The 15,045-nt window shown below is 35.6% G+C and overlaps 1 protein-coding gene across 8 annotated transcripts in view; it reads right to left on the bottom strand.

Annotated features, from left to right (window-relative positions):
* Positions 1-15,045, bottom strand: part of DNM3 (dynamin 3) — a 693,285-nt gene that overhangs the window by 503,401 nt on the left and 174,839 nt on the right. For all 8 annotated transcript variants that reach the window (XM_058310135.1, XM_058310136.2, XM_058310139.2 and 5 more), the window contains exons 3-4: positions 12,033-12,182; positions 10,649-10,852 (exon numbers count right to left, since the gene is read on the bottom strand). In XM_058310135.1, the coding sequence (XP_058166118.1) occupies positions 10,649-10,852; positions 12,033-12,182 (354 nt within the window). The remainder of the gene's footprint in view (positions 1-10,648; positions 10,853-12,032; positions 12,183-15,045) is intronic.

Genomic DNA, 15,045 nt, shown 5'->3' with positions numbered 1-15,045 from the left:
CTGAATCTTCAAGCAAAGCAGTGCAAAGGTCGGGGTAAGGACACAAGTGTATGGACACAGCTTCCCAGCACCTCCGTGGTTCCTCACACAGGAGCACTTTAAGTTTGAAGTTAAAAACAGTCTGTGGGGACTGGGGAAGTCACCAAGCCAGAGAGGGGCAAAGAAATATAGGTGCACTTCGACTACTTACCAGTTGTTTGATGCCAAGCAAGTTCCATAATCTCTCTAAGCTCAGTTTCTTCCTACATAAAATGGGATGATTGCCACAAGCTTGGCAGAGAACTTTTGATTATAATATAAGACATGGCATTATTACACAACTCATTTCACTTGAATTAATATATTCCCTAAAATATGAAAATGTTCATTAATCAGATCCTCTCTAATATCTTTCTCTGGAGACTTTCACGATCTCGAACATAAGAGAATATACAGCATAAAGCCAATAGTTGGGAAGCAGATGTGACTCAACTGATAGAGCGTCTGCCTACCCTACAGAGGGTCCAGGGTTCTATACCCAGGGCCTTCTGAACCATGTGGTGAGCTGGCCCATGCACAGTGCTGTCACATTCAAGGAGTGCTATGCCACGTAGGGGTGCTCCCGCATAGGGGAGCCCCATGCACAAGGAGAGCACCCCACAAGGACAGCCGCACCACATGAAAAAAGCGCAGCCTGCCCAGGAGTGATGCCGCACACACAGAGAGCTGATATGGCAAGATGATGCAACAAAAAAGAAATGCAGTTTCCCAGTGTTGCCTGATAATACAAGTGGACACAGAAGAACACACAGCAAATGGACACAGAGAGCCGACAACAGGGGGAAAGGGAGAGAAATAAATAAAAATAAATCTTTTTTAAAAAAAAACAATAGCTTACTTTTAAAGGGGTTGGGGTGGGAAGCAGACTTGGCTGAATGGATAAGGCATCTGCCTACCACATGGGAGGTCCGCGGTTCAAACCCCGGGCCTCCTTGATCCGTGTGGAGCTGGCCCATGTGCAGTACTGATGCATGCAAGGAGTGCCGTGTCACACAGGGTGTCCCCCACGTAGGGGAGCCCCATACGCGAGGAGTGCGCCCTGTAAGGAGAGCCGCCCAGCGTGAAAGAAAGTGCAGCCTGACCAAGAATGGCGCTGCACATACAGAGAACTGACACAACAAGATGATGCAACAAAAAGAAACACAGAGTCCTGGTGCCGCTGATAAGGATAGAAGCGGTCACAGAAGAACACACAGCAAATGGACACAGAGAGCAGACAACAGGGGGGGAGGGTGGGGAGAGAAATAAATAAAAAATAAATCATTTTTTAAAAAGGGGGTTGGGGTCAAGAAAATAATCAGAAAGTATATATACTGAACTCCTACTTAGTCTAGATCCAATAGTTGTTATGACATATAGAAATTCATACCACTGACTATAAGCACTTGGCCTAGCTCAATAGATGCCTTATAAATTTCTGTTGAACAACAAACTAATGAACTAACTTACAAAAAAAAGCGATTTAATTGCTAATATAGATGAGTAGAAATTCCAAATAACTGGAGGAAGTGCTCCTCAGAACAATTAATGCCATCTCCAGGTGCGAGACTTTGCTAAGTATCCTAGTCTGCCCCCTGCCTTACTCTGGAACTATGAACAGCAACTACTGCAATGCCTTAAACACATTAAGCCAAACCAAGGACCATCCTCCCTCCAACTCACCCCAGCCTCCACCCACCTAAGGTCTTATTTCACCTACAGTTAATCTACCAGTTTCAGGTGAATCTATATTATTTTATTTTTATGATAAAAATTATTAAAGCATTAAAACTAATCCTATTACAATTCTATTTTATGTGTTATCAAGTCTTATTAATTCATATTAGTATAAGGGGGCTGTTTGGATTACAGAATGCTACCGATTGTTTTAAAGATAGGTTTATTACTCTATAAATTATACATAATAAAGTATGGTAGGGTTGCCTTTGAATCTTTTCAAGAGGAGTATAAGTGCTAGCATTTGATTAGCTTTGTAGAGTTTATGACATCTTTCCACATGAATTTATCTTATTTAATTATCACAGCAACTTATTGAGGTAAAGTTTATTAGAATTTCATTTCAGAGATGAAATTCTTCCAAACCTGCATTCCTTCATCTACAACATTTAATAAGGCAATGAACGAAGAAGTGGTCTGATAATATAGGAAGAGTACTAGATGTAAGGGGGGAGGAGGAAGATTCAGAAACTCACTGTGTAGTTGCAGTTGTGTTATTCAGCCTCTGTATATCTCACCAGGATAAACTTCCTCACCTCAAAATAGGATAACTATTCAACCTACCTCACAGTATTCTGGTGAAACTAAAGTCAAAGAGCACTTTGAAAAGTTAAGACCACTGTACAGAGAAAATATATTTTAAACATTTAAAAATTCTAATGGATAAGATTTTGACTTTTTAAATAGCTTAGCCATTCCCCTCAAAATTTTACTGAAAATTTCATTTACTCAGTAATTTTCCACAAATGATGCAAAAGATAAGCTTGAACTTTGTCTAGTCACAAATGTGTGATGTTCTACATATACTGGGAGAATAATTTCATCATAAAACTTGTTTTAACATAAAACATATATAAATATATCTGTATATGTATATATGTAGTCATATTTAGTTTTTTAGAAGCTTTTATTTTGAACATAATTATGCAACAAATTTATAATTAACATATCAATATGAACTTCCTTCCCAAGCATATATCCAAATATATCCAAGTAACTTTTCAGAAGAAATGTCCCATGTCAAACAGGCTTAATTTAGTACAAAATAGCTACTACCATAAATAGACCAGCTCTCAGAAAACTACACAATCAGGTATCTTGATAGACAAGAGTCTAATTTGAATATTCTTAAATAAAAAATGGTCTTCAATTATCTAAATAGGTTATCCTCTTCAGTCAAGGGCAAAACTTCAGGGAAGATGTACATGAAGTGGTAGGATAAGAACAGGCCACTTGTATAGCCAGCCAAATCAACCCTGAAGGCCAGTAGATATAACAGATGTCACACCAGATTGCTTTTACCGTTCCTATTCAAATGTGACTTATATGAAAATATACTGATGATTATAATTATAAAATAACAGAATGGGGTACATCAGCAAAAATGATGGAGTAAAAATCTGAAAAACCACTCCTACATGTAAGCAACAAGAACACTGGTAAAATTTGTCAAAATCAACACTGGTTAACTTCTGGAAATTAACCAAAGGTTTGCAACAATCCAAGGAGCATTTATATAAGAAAAACAGTTAAATCTCATGAGAACAATCAACTCTGTGGTGATTTAAGTTATCCTATTGCCATTCCCTTCTCCCCAGAAACCAAAAATTCTATAATCACCGGAAGTGAAAACCAGAAGCCTAACAGCCATTGCAGGAGACACAATGGATTTGGAGCTCCCTAAAAATGCAGTTTTCAAAGAATTGTATTTATTTGAGCAGCCAGGCAATTCCTTTAAAAAAAAAAAAAAAAACATTCACAGGGCATATTTTTTTTGATCTGACTCAGAGCTCACTCAGTGTAAACAGCCTTTTTCTCAGGAAGCATTTGTTGGAAACAATTAGCAGCAACTGTTTAATATCACAGCCACCTCAAGTGACAATAATGATTGTGGCAAAACAGAAGCAGATCAAAAATTTAAAAGGAAACAGTGGAGATAATGAGATGTCTTAAGGGCCATTGAAAAGCCTGGGCACATTCCTGGGGATGTAGAATGCCACACACATGCCTGGGGTTACGTGCATGCTCAGGATAACCTGAGGTCCTACTCACTAGACTTTGGCTAACCTTAAGACTTTGCATAAGCAGGAAAAGGCTAAGACAGAATCATATATTACCTTCCTGGGCATTGAAGACATGACCCAAAAAACACACTAAGCCCCTCAGCAAAACCTGGAAGACACTGGTTCAATGCATTTAAGGAAATCTATGTTTAATTCTTATGTGACATTAAGGAAACTCAGCAGAAACTTCAATGGCCACATACAATAAAAATTACAGACTTCACAGAATTAGTGAACAACAATTCTGTTATGAAAAAACAACAACAACAAAGAGCAACCAAAACAAACCCTCTGGAAGAGAAGAATCCAATATTCCAAGTTGCCACATTGTACTAAATGTCCATTTTCTAGCAGAAAATTACAAGATATGCAGAGAAAGAAGAAAGTTTGGCCCATATACAGGAAAATAAGCAGTCAATAGAAACTGTCCCTGAGGAAGCTCAAACAATGACCTTGATAGACAAAGATTTTAAGTCACCACTGTGCTCAAAAACTAAAGGAAATGAATATTAAAAAACAAAAGAAAAATATGAAAATGAAGTTTCACAAAATAGAGAATATCAATAAAGAAATAGAATATATATATATACATATATCTCATATAGAAACTCTGGGGTCAAAACGTAAAATATAGGTTCACTGAATACCCCTATAAAGAATAGACACTTTTTAAATGAATGAAGAAAAAAAATGAACAAAGTCTTGGAGAGCTGTAAGATACCATCAAGCATACCAACATACACATGGTGGGAGTCTCAGAAAGAGAGGTGATAGAGTAAAAGGAGCAGAAAGAATATTTGAAGAAATGATGGCTGAAAACTTCCTAAATTTGATGGGAAAATTACTCAACACATCCTAAATGCTCAACAAACTCCAAGTAGGATAAACTCAAATTGATCCACATCTAGACACATCATAATCAAACTATTGAAAGACAAAAACAAAATGAGGCAGAGAAAAATGATTCATCCTGGTCAGGGGGTCCTCAATGAGATTAATAGCTGACTTCTTATTAAAAAGCCACAGAAGCCAGAAGGCAGTGGGATGATATAATCAAAGTGCTGAAAGAAAAAAACTGTCAACCCAGAATTCTCTTTAAAAATTAAGGAGAAATTAAGTATTTCCAGATAAACAAAATCTGAAAAAAATTAATCACTAGCAGCCCTGCCCTACAAGAAATACTAACTAAGACCATCAGGCCGAAATGAAATGAAACTAGATAGTAATCCAAGTCCACATGAAGAAATAAAGTGCACTGTTAAAGGTAACTAAAGAGGTAAATATAAGACAGTATAAATGTATTTTTGTTTGTTTTAAGCCCTTTCATCTCCTACATGATTTAAAATACAACTGCAAAAAGCAATAATTTTATTTTTATGTTGACAGGCATATAGTGTAAAAAGATATAATTTGTATCACAACAAAAGGACAAAGGAATGGGAAGAGGATGGAATTACAGAGGAGTAAAGTGTTTGTATTAAACTGAAATTAATTTGGTATTAATCTGAACTAGGTTTTTATAATTAAGATGTTAATTGTAATCCCAGGGCAAACACTGAGAAAATAACTAAAAATACATAGTAAAATAACTACAAAAGAATTCAAAATGGTACACTAAAAATATATTTTTAACACAAAACAGGTAATAATGGAGAAACAGAAACAAAAAAGGCATATTATATCTTTACATTTACATTAAATGTAAATAGATCAAAAACTCTGATGAAAAGGCAGATATTGGCAAAATGGATTTTAAAAACACATGTCAACTACATGCTGCCTACACGAAAGATATTTTAGATTCAAAGACACAAATAAGTTGAAAACAAAGGTTGAAAAAAGATTTACCAGGCAAACAGTAACCAAAAGAAAGCTGGAGTGGTTATATTGATATCAGACAAACAAACTTTAAGACAAAAATTGTTACTAGAGACAAATAACATTTTATAATGTTAAAAGAGTCAATCCATCAAGAAGACTTAACAATTACAAACATAAATGAATCTAATAACAGAGTTCTAAAATTTATGATGTAAAAACTGACACAATTGAAAGGAGAAATAGATAATTCATCAATAATAGTTGCAGGCTCAAAATCCCTTTTTCAGTAACAGATGTACTGAATCATACAAAGTATGTTCACTGACCACAATGGAGTAAAGTTAGAAATCATTAATAGAAGAAAATTTAGGGGATTCACAAATATGTGGAAATTAAGCAACACACTCCCAAAGAACAAAAGTTAAAGGGCATCTCTGGTAGACTGAATTAAGTACCCCCAACAAATGCATTTTCTTAATCTTAACTCACATTACTGTTGTTATGAACTTGAAAATAGGACCCTTTTGACAATGCATTATCACTTAAGATATGGAATCATGTAAGTGTGGTCAAATTGAATGAGAGTAAATTGTATGACTGGAGGGATTGTTAAGAGAGGAAATACAGACATATCTAGAGGAGTAAGAAACTACACCAGAAGAGCAGACATAATCACCATGTGACAGGAGACAGATGTACAAGTCAGGAAACCCCAAGGATTACAGGAAACCAGCACCAGAAGGCCATAGATTTCAGGGAGAAAGCATGGCCTTGTGGGCACCTTGATTTGAGACTTCTGGCCTCCAACACCATGAGCCAATAGATTATTGTTGTTTAAGCCAAACCATTGTATGGTATTGTCACAGCATCATTACTTTTTTACCAAAGTCATAATTGTAATGAAAAGTGGACCTCTGAATCAGATATTTAAATACAGTGAGTAGGGAAACACAAGAGGTGAATGAAGATTTCTATTAATATTTGTCTATTCTCTTGTTTTTCCTATATACCATATTCTAGACTGGGGTTTCACTGGGTCCTGGTTTGAGTCTACAGATCATTCCTTTCTCTATTTTAATTATTTACCATTAATGAGAACGTACAATGTGAAACCCTACTGATTTTAGCAAGAAGTTACTCCCTTCCTTTGGAGCTCCAGTGGTTTCCAGAAACAGCTAAAGTCTCAGGAGAGCAACAAACCAAACTGGGTCGCTGGTGGAGACCTGATCACCATGAAAACTCATAAGATAGTTCTCAAGAGTTGTCAAGTATGACAGTGCTCAAGAATTTGAGAATTGAAATTGGGATGCAAAAAGAAATATTAAACCTTCAAGTGAGCACTTTTACTACCCAACCAAAGAATGATACTTAATAAAAGCCTTCAGATAGTGAATTTGTCCTTCTTAGCAATCACCATCTAATAGTCAGTAGAAGACAGTAACAGCAGTTCTCTGTTGCTGCCAAATCATCCTAGCAAACTTTTAGAAATATTTTCAAGTCTGCCATAAACTGGATATTTTTAAAACTTATGCAAGAAATTCCTATCCATGACAGAGCAGTAGCACTAGTGACCCACAGAAATTAGGCTCATTTTGGTTAAGTTCTTGAACATTCATATCGCAATTTCTAAGAGGCACCTAATAAAAATGAGCTGGTGAAACAAGTCATGTCTATAATAGAAAAGAAATTCTCATTTGAAATTCTGGTTGCAAGTTTGTGCCATACAATTACAGATGCATGACTGCAAGTTGATGCTATATTTCATTTGTAGTATAACAATACAGTCTACTGGCAGTGAGATTGCAGATTGATTCCTTTTCTAGTAAATTGATGATAATCTCTACCAATAGTAATTGTTCTCACTAATAATTTGCCATCACATGATTACTGTTTTGGTTATAAATTAATCTTTTGAAGAACCTGAGGTATGAGACAGAGTCACTACCCATTAATATTTCCTATACAAAAAGAGGAAAATATAGTCTGAATACATTAAATCAATCTTAAGAATTAATTGCAGTCCTGTACAGGATATCTTAGTTGGATAATTTTCCTTTAGTTTACATTTCTTATAAAAATTAAGAATTTACTCAAATAAAAGATTTTCCATTGTCTTTTCTTTTACTAGATATGAAGTTGTGAGAATTTGAGGCAGGATCAACTGCAGCCATCTTCACAACCAGTGAGGGCAATCTATCTGTGAAAAGAACCAATTGTGAGGAGACAAAACCAAAGTATGACAAAACAGGAACCAGGAACATGGAAATATTGTTTGAACTCCTCCAGGAAGCCTCATCTTCACTAACCGTGGACTTTTCAGAAATACAATCATGGTACACTTGCTAGAATTGACTGATGGAAATACTATTTCTATCCTAATCAGATAACAATAGCTCAGTCTCCTGTAGGACAAGAAGGCTGCTGCAACAGGGATGTTTTAGTATCAATTTTACAACCAAACTCCAGCCCCAAACCATAATATGGCTCTTCCAAGCCACTGTAGCTGGAGGAATCTTGGAATGGCCCCCTTCTAGCCATCTGAAGCCTCCACTTGCTTTGTTCCAGTCCCCAAACTCAAGATGTTGAGTAAGCCAAGAAGAAGCAAATCAATACCTACAATAATCTGGAAAGGCTCAAAAATTTGAGGCACCAAGGTCAGAGTATAAGAGGAGCTAAAAAAAAAAAAAAAAAAGGTGACTTGACTGAATATTTATAAAGGAATCTTTCTCCCATCCTGCAAACTACATAGCTACCGCTCCTCAACCTCAACTAAATATTGAAGATTTACTTTCAGAAAAGTAACTATAGATGAACTTTGGACTCAAGATGACCTTCAGGGATGTCATCATGAAAGCAGGGGTATTAATTAAAAGTCTACATACCTACAGCCTCTGCCCCAACTTCCTTTTTCCTATTAGCTCTGAGAACACTGGACATCAGGCTTCTACCAGACCAGCTAAAGATAAAATGCTTACAGAATCTGATAGCTAAGGAAGTCTCTTAACAAAATGGCCAAGTCCCATTCCAGTCACCCTATTGGAATGCTCACTAGTCAATGAATCCCATTCGTGCACACATAGAGCTTCCAGCAGGTTTTCAATGTTTAACTCTCATACATGAACAAGCAGCTAAAGAAAATCAAACATCTGTAAAACACATCCAATGCCAAAAAACAAAATAATCAGAAAAAGTGGACTCAGAAATGCTGTAGATTACAAAAGGAACACCTCAAAAAGTTCTCATTAAAATCCTTAGCGCATATATTACACCTGTGAAACCAAAAGCAGGATGCAAATTTTTTTTAATTCATAAAATAAGAAAATGCTACCGGAATTTTTCAATGAGATCAGAAATGAAAAATTAATTAGAGGAGGTGAAAGATAAAAAAGTTGATTAAATCCTGCAAAAAATAAAGCAAAGAACAAAGAAATAGATGACAGATGATGAAGATTTTAAAAAGAGAGAGAGGACCCATCCAGGAGTTCTAAAATGCTAATAATAAAAATTCCAGATAAAGAGAATAGAGAAAATGGGGTGATTAGTTTTCAAAAGAAAGAAAAAGAAAAAAAACTAAAATTGAAAATCATGTGGCTCCATGTTGAAAGGACACACCACTGAGTACTATTGCATGATTACTTTAAACAGATACACACGAAGGTCCATCTTTTAAATCCCTGAAGATAAATTATTAATATTGAGCACAGAAGGAAGAAAATATCAAAACATCAATGTAAAGAAGGTACTTTCTTGGATTCTGAAATGCAAGTACCAGATAATGCCCTGCTTTTAAAATATATATTTATCTTAAATAATATATTACATGCAATAAAAGAGCTTCCTACTATACTTCTTAAATATATGTCCCAGAGACTTAAATCTTCGGTCCATTCATGTGCCAGTTGAGCCCTGAATCTCAGCAGAGTTGCAACACCTGCTCTCCAGTTCACTGGACTCACCCAGGACAACTAAAAAGGAGATGACGATGGACAACATCCATCCCAAGGAACAGAAAGTATCTGCAACTGCAAGCAAGACAGTTCCATCCATCTGCCCCATGGGATCTAAGCTTCTTCTCATTTAGAAAGAGTGGGCATCAACATCCCCAAACCTCAAGATTGGGGAATGAACAACAGATTAAAGCAGACTTATTATTATTTTATTATAGACTTATTATTCTAACAATGGAAGAAATTTTATCACTGATATAAAAGCAGTGGCCACCAGAGGTTCTAAGGGGAGCAAAAGGGAAGAATAGGTATAATATGGGAGCATTTTTCGAATACTAAAATTGTCCTCCATGACATTACAATGATGGATATAGGCCATTACACATTTTGCCATAACCTATTAAATTGTGCAGGGCAGAGTGTAAACCATAATGTAAACTATAGTCCATGGTTAGTAGCAATGCTTCAAAATGTGTTTATCAATCGTAACAAAGGTACCACACTAATAATGAAAGATGTTGTTAATATGAGAAAGTGTGGGAGGGGGGAGGGTTGGGATATATGGGAATCTCCTATTTTTTTAATGTAACATATAATTTAAAGCTTCTTTAAAAATAAAAATTTAATTAAAATTTTTTTAAAAAAGAAAGTAGCCATATATAATATGTTTTTTTTAAAAAGGCTATTATACCTAAAAAAGAAACAGAAAGATTCTCCATTGGGAGAATATTTGGATAACTCCCATAATAAACCAAAGAAACTGAATTCTGTTGTACCAGAAGTTTATTTTATAGTCTTTGTTTAAAATAAGTAGTCTGGAAGGCTTAGAAATGTCTATTTTTCAATATCTTAGTTAATTTTATGGTTATTTTTATAGGTTTTGACTATATTCCCTAGTTATTTTTCTTTTGGCATCTTAAATACAAAAGATTTAATAACACTAACAATGGCTAATTATATCAATAATGAAATCAAGTCAGAAGAATTTGTATTATCTTTAAATATACCCAAACTCTTGAAATTTTAAACTAATTCTCCCTCATTTAAGAGTTACACACTCACCTTGAGGATCAACTTCCTTAGCTAGCTTCAATGCATCTGAGTTTGCAAGATCTGTATTGGCCGGGGTAACAGCCAAAATTAAACAGTTCTCTCGTGTGATGAACTGCATAATCATTTCTCTGATCTGATACTCTATATCCGGTGGCTGATCTCCCACAGGAACTTTAGTAATTCCAGGTAAGTCGATAAGGGTTAAATTTAATACTGTGTGGAAAGGAAAAAAGAGTCTTACATATACCCTCAACACTAGAAGATATCAACAATGCAGAATCATCTCACTTTAGTGGATATAAAACAAGCTCAGCTTTGTATATTGCTCCTCTGAAAAATGCCAACCCAAGTGTGTAGAATAAAAAGCATAGACTATAAAACGGCTTTGCTAGTTTTCTCTATTTTTATCATATGACTGTGCTATGCTAAATGATCGTTAACATAATCTGAAAGGCACTGGTTTACTTGCCTAACAGTTTTCCCAGAGAGCTGAAATATCCATAGGAGGTTATAATAAATAAATGTATATGGTATCTGTTGGTCTTATATGTTGCCTTTAAAATGGTGTATGAATACTCAGGGTAAAACTTGCCCTCCCCTTCAAAAGCATCATATGTTATTTATAGAGGGTTGGCTGCTTAGCCTACTGGAAAGCTGTTAGCCATTTGTGGTGCCAATAGGTGACTGTGTAGACTGTTCAAACAGACTCACATAGTACAATTTGGAAGAACAGGAAATACACCTGAGTCAGTAACAATGTGACTCCAGCTCAACCTAGCTATCATTTTCTGTATTCACAACAGGGATGAGCAGCAGCTCCTCCTGGGAAGTTGTAATTGACCTTATGCCATTCATGCTCTGTTTTAAAAGTAAATTAGAGACTAAAACCTTCACCACTAAAAATGTAGTCAGAATACAGACTATTTGCCCTGACTAACCATGAATTGATTAATTTATAAGTTTCTGCTGACAGCCTGAAAAAAATTCAGTGATTCCTTGAGGAAAGAATAAATAGGAATATATAGGGCCATAAGAAAACACAATATGGGAAGACTCAACCACAGTACCATGTGCTGCTAAGATTATACAGTCTGAAAATATTAAAAATGGAAATTTTCATGCATACTCCTTAGGAATTCTATAAGTTTATAATAAAAAGAAAGAAAGTTCTTAATGACTAATTTAAAATTCCAATTTTTTAAAGCCATCTCTTCCTGTAGATAAATAAAACTAGGAGCTCTTGGAGCATGCCATTTATGGCAGTTTCCAAACACTATCCTAGAAACCCAATATTTTTGAGTAAACAAACCACATTCTATACAAATAATGCATGTTAACTAATGTAGTAAGAATTTTTGAGGAAAAGAATTTGGAGTTTTATTATTCTACTTACCATGTGGGGAATAGACTCGTAAATTTATGGGTATGGAAGAAATTCCTTTATTCATTCCAGTCACTCGATCTGTTTCTGCTTCAATCTCATGGCGAACTTCATCAAAATCTGTAAATTTTTTCCCTTTGCAGTGTAGAAATTCTGCATATTCTACAAAAGACAAATTAATACTACTTAAATTCATGTACTCTCACCATAATTATAAGGAAACTATGTTTCTTTATTTAAAAATGAAATATCCAACATTGTTGATGGAGCCATCAAAATGAAAGAACACAGAAGTTGCTAAGAATTACCCTAATAGTTTAGAAATATTAAGCATAAAACAAATGTTAAGGATGCTAACTTTGCTAATATTCAGATAAGTAATTAAGCATTATAAGCATTCCTTAAACCATCTAGCCTATTAAGCAATTCAAAGAGAATTTTGGCCCTCCATAGGATAAAACAAACAACAGCATCTGGTTGTCAAAGAAATTAGTTCCAGGGTACCCACAAAGCCTACCCACTAATCCTATTAATACTTCCTTTTTTCAATATCACAACTTTACTAAGATGGAATACTAGGTAATATAAATACAGCTTCTGGAGACAAGTGCATTTAGAAACAAGTATATTTAGTTCCCTTAGTTCTTTAAAAAGAAATAATACATGGAATATTTTAGCTTTAAAACATAAAAAATACCACTTCAACTTGCGTAATTAAAAAGGCATTTTCCCAAGAAAACAAGATGGAGATTATTACTTCAAAGGATATATTTACTTGCAACCTAAAAAAGAATAAGTATCGATAGGCAGAAGGAAAAACCCTAAAGTAATTAAATGAATAACAGAAAACCACTTTTTATATCAGTAACATCATTCCAACTGCTGTACTGTCATTTTCTACACTTACTTCCAAAGGTATCAGGTATATGAAAAACAGCATAACTCTAACGAGAAACTCGTACTACTACATTTAAAAATTTATTATAAATTTAACAAGGGAACAAATTTTAACCAATATTTTAGTTTCCCTAATATATAGTTGGAAGAATTGCCCCAAATTAGACTAATTCTAAGCAGCTTGGCCCAGATGCCAGTTGAGGTCATTACTTGTAGCTTTTCTACCATTCCCCACCATAAACATTTAACTTGCACCCACTATGTTGAGGCCAAAGGGAAAGACAACCAAATATAAGATGTGGTCCTCTGTCTTCAAGTAGTCTGCTATCAAACTGGGGAGCTAAAGATTAAATCACAAAGAAAAAAGTTAACACAAGGTAGTGTGTAATGAGTCCTCATCTGAACTTTATATGATAGGAAAGGTAGAGGTAATAGAGATGTCTTCAAGCTGAGGCCCCAAAAAGGAAGTGGAGTATGAATTGAGTAATGAATAGAGAGGAGGATTTCAAAGTGTGCAAAGGAAAGGAAAGATCAGAGAACCTCAATAGCTTCAACAAATTCCTGGCAAGTTATGACACAGCTTCTGCTTGGACTTACCCATTGATGGGGAACTCAGGATTTGATCCCTTTGGAAAAAAAAACTTTTATTGGAAAATGTCTCTTTATATTGATTTGAAATCTATTTTCTTGTAATATTCCATTTTGCCCTCTGAAGCTACTCAGACAAAAATATTCTTCCACATGTAAAGGCAGGGAAATAATCTGAGTGTCAGCACACAGAATCCATCTCTTTTCTTGAATTCCCACCCCCTTTCCTTACCTGTACAAACACAGATTTCCTGATGCCAAACACAGATTTCTCAGCTCCACCCCAGCTACTCAGGAGTGGAAAGAATGCACACTTCCAAAGTGGGCCAAGGAGTTTATGCTTTAATGTATCAAAGAACTAAAATGACCTAACTTTTCAATTTATGCCTTTCCTGACAATGTACATAGATGTGAATATTTTTTTCTATTTTAATTTCTCTGTATAATAATATATGCCACTTTCTGGAAAATATCAAATGAAGACTTTCCAAAGCTCATTCCTCTAACAGAAGTATACACAACAATAAAGCTTCAAAAGCCTTCTGAAAGCGTGGGCTGAAGAGATTACTCTATCATTTGAGATGTTCTTTCAAATGTTTACCCTTCTGAGGTACTGCTCTTATTAGAAAATAAATTTCCAGAAGACAGAGCCTTCACATTTTGTTTACCCACTGAATGCCTAGTCTGGTACCATGTGAACTAGAGTTTTTAAATAAAATAAGGAAAAGACAACACACACTCACACACAAATAAAGGCAGACAAAAGAAGCCAGACCCCAGAAAACAAAAATTAATAAATAAAAATAAGTCAGAAATAACTTAGAAGAAATGGAACTCTATTTCAACTCAACATATTCTGTGGAAAATACATATTTGAGGACTCTTAATTACTACTTCTATAAAATTAATAAGCCTCCGAATCAGAGACCACATTTTCTACGTTACTAATCAATAAAACTGAAGTAATACTAATATGGTATGGACTTCTGTTGTTGTCACTAGATGGCGCCTGCTTGCCTTCTCTGCAGGAAACTAATGCCCTTGCAGACAGAAGGTTGTAAACAATGCAATTTGCAAATTAGATTTATTTTTATTTATTTATTTTTTATTTCTCTCCCCTTCCGCTCCCCCCCGCCCCCGGCCGAGTTGTCTGCTCTCTGTGTTCATTTGCTGTGTGTTCTTCTGTGTCCGGTTGTATTCTTGTCAGAAGCACCTGGAATCTGTGTCTCGTTTTTGTTGCGTCATCTTGCTGCGTCTGCTCTCTGTGTGTGTGGTGCCATTCCTGGGCAGGCTGCACTTTTTTTCACGCTGGGCGGCTCTCTTTATGGGGCTCACTCCTTGTGCGTGGGGCTCCCCTAAGTGGGGGACACTCCTGCATGGCACAGCACTCCTTGTGTGCATCAGCACTGAGTTTGGGCCAGCTCGTCACACAGGTCAGGAAGCCCTGGGTTTGAACCTTGGACCTGCCATGTGGTAGGCAGATGCCCCATCCATTGGGCCAAATCTGCTTTCCTGCAAATTAGATTTAGATTCATTCCTG

This window comes from Dasypus novemcinctus, chromosome 13 (genome assembly GCF_030445035.2).
Source record: "Dasypus novemcinctus isolate mDasNov1 chromosome 13, mDasNov1.1.hap2, whole genome shotgun sequence".
In the NCBI taxonomy this organism is placed as follows: Eukaryota; Metazoa; Chordata; class Mammalia; order Cingulata; family Dasypodidae; genus Dasypus; species Dasypus novemcinctus.
This window is presented reverse-complemented; position numbering and strand designations above follow the sequence as displayed.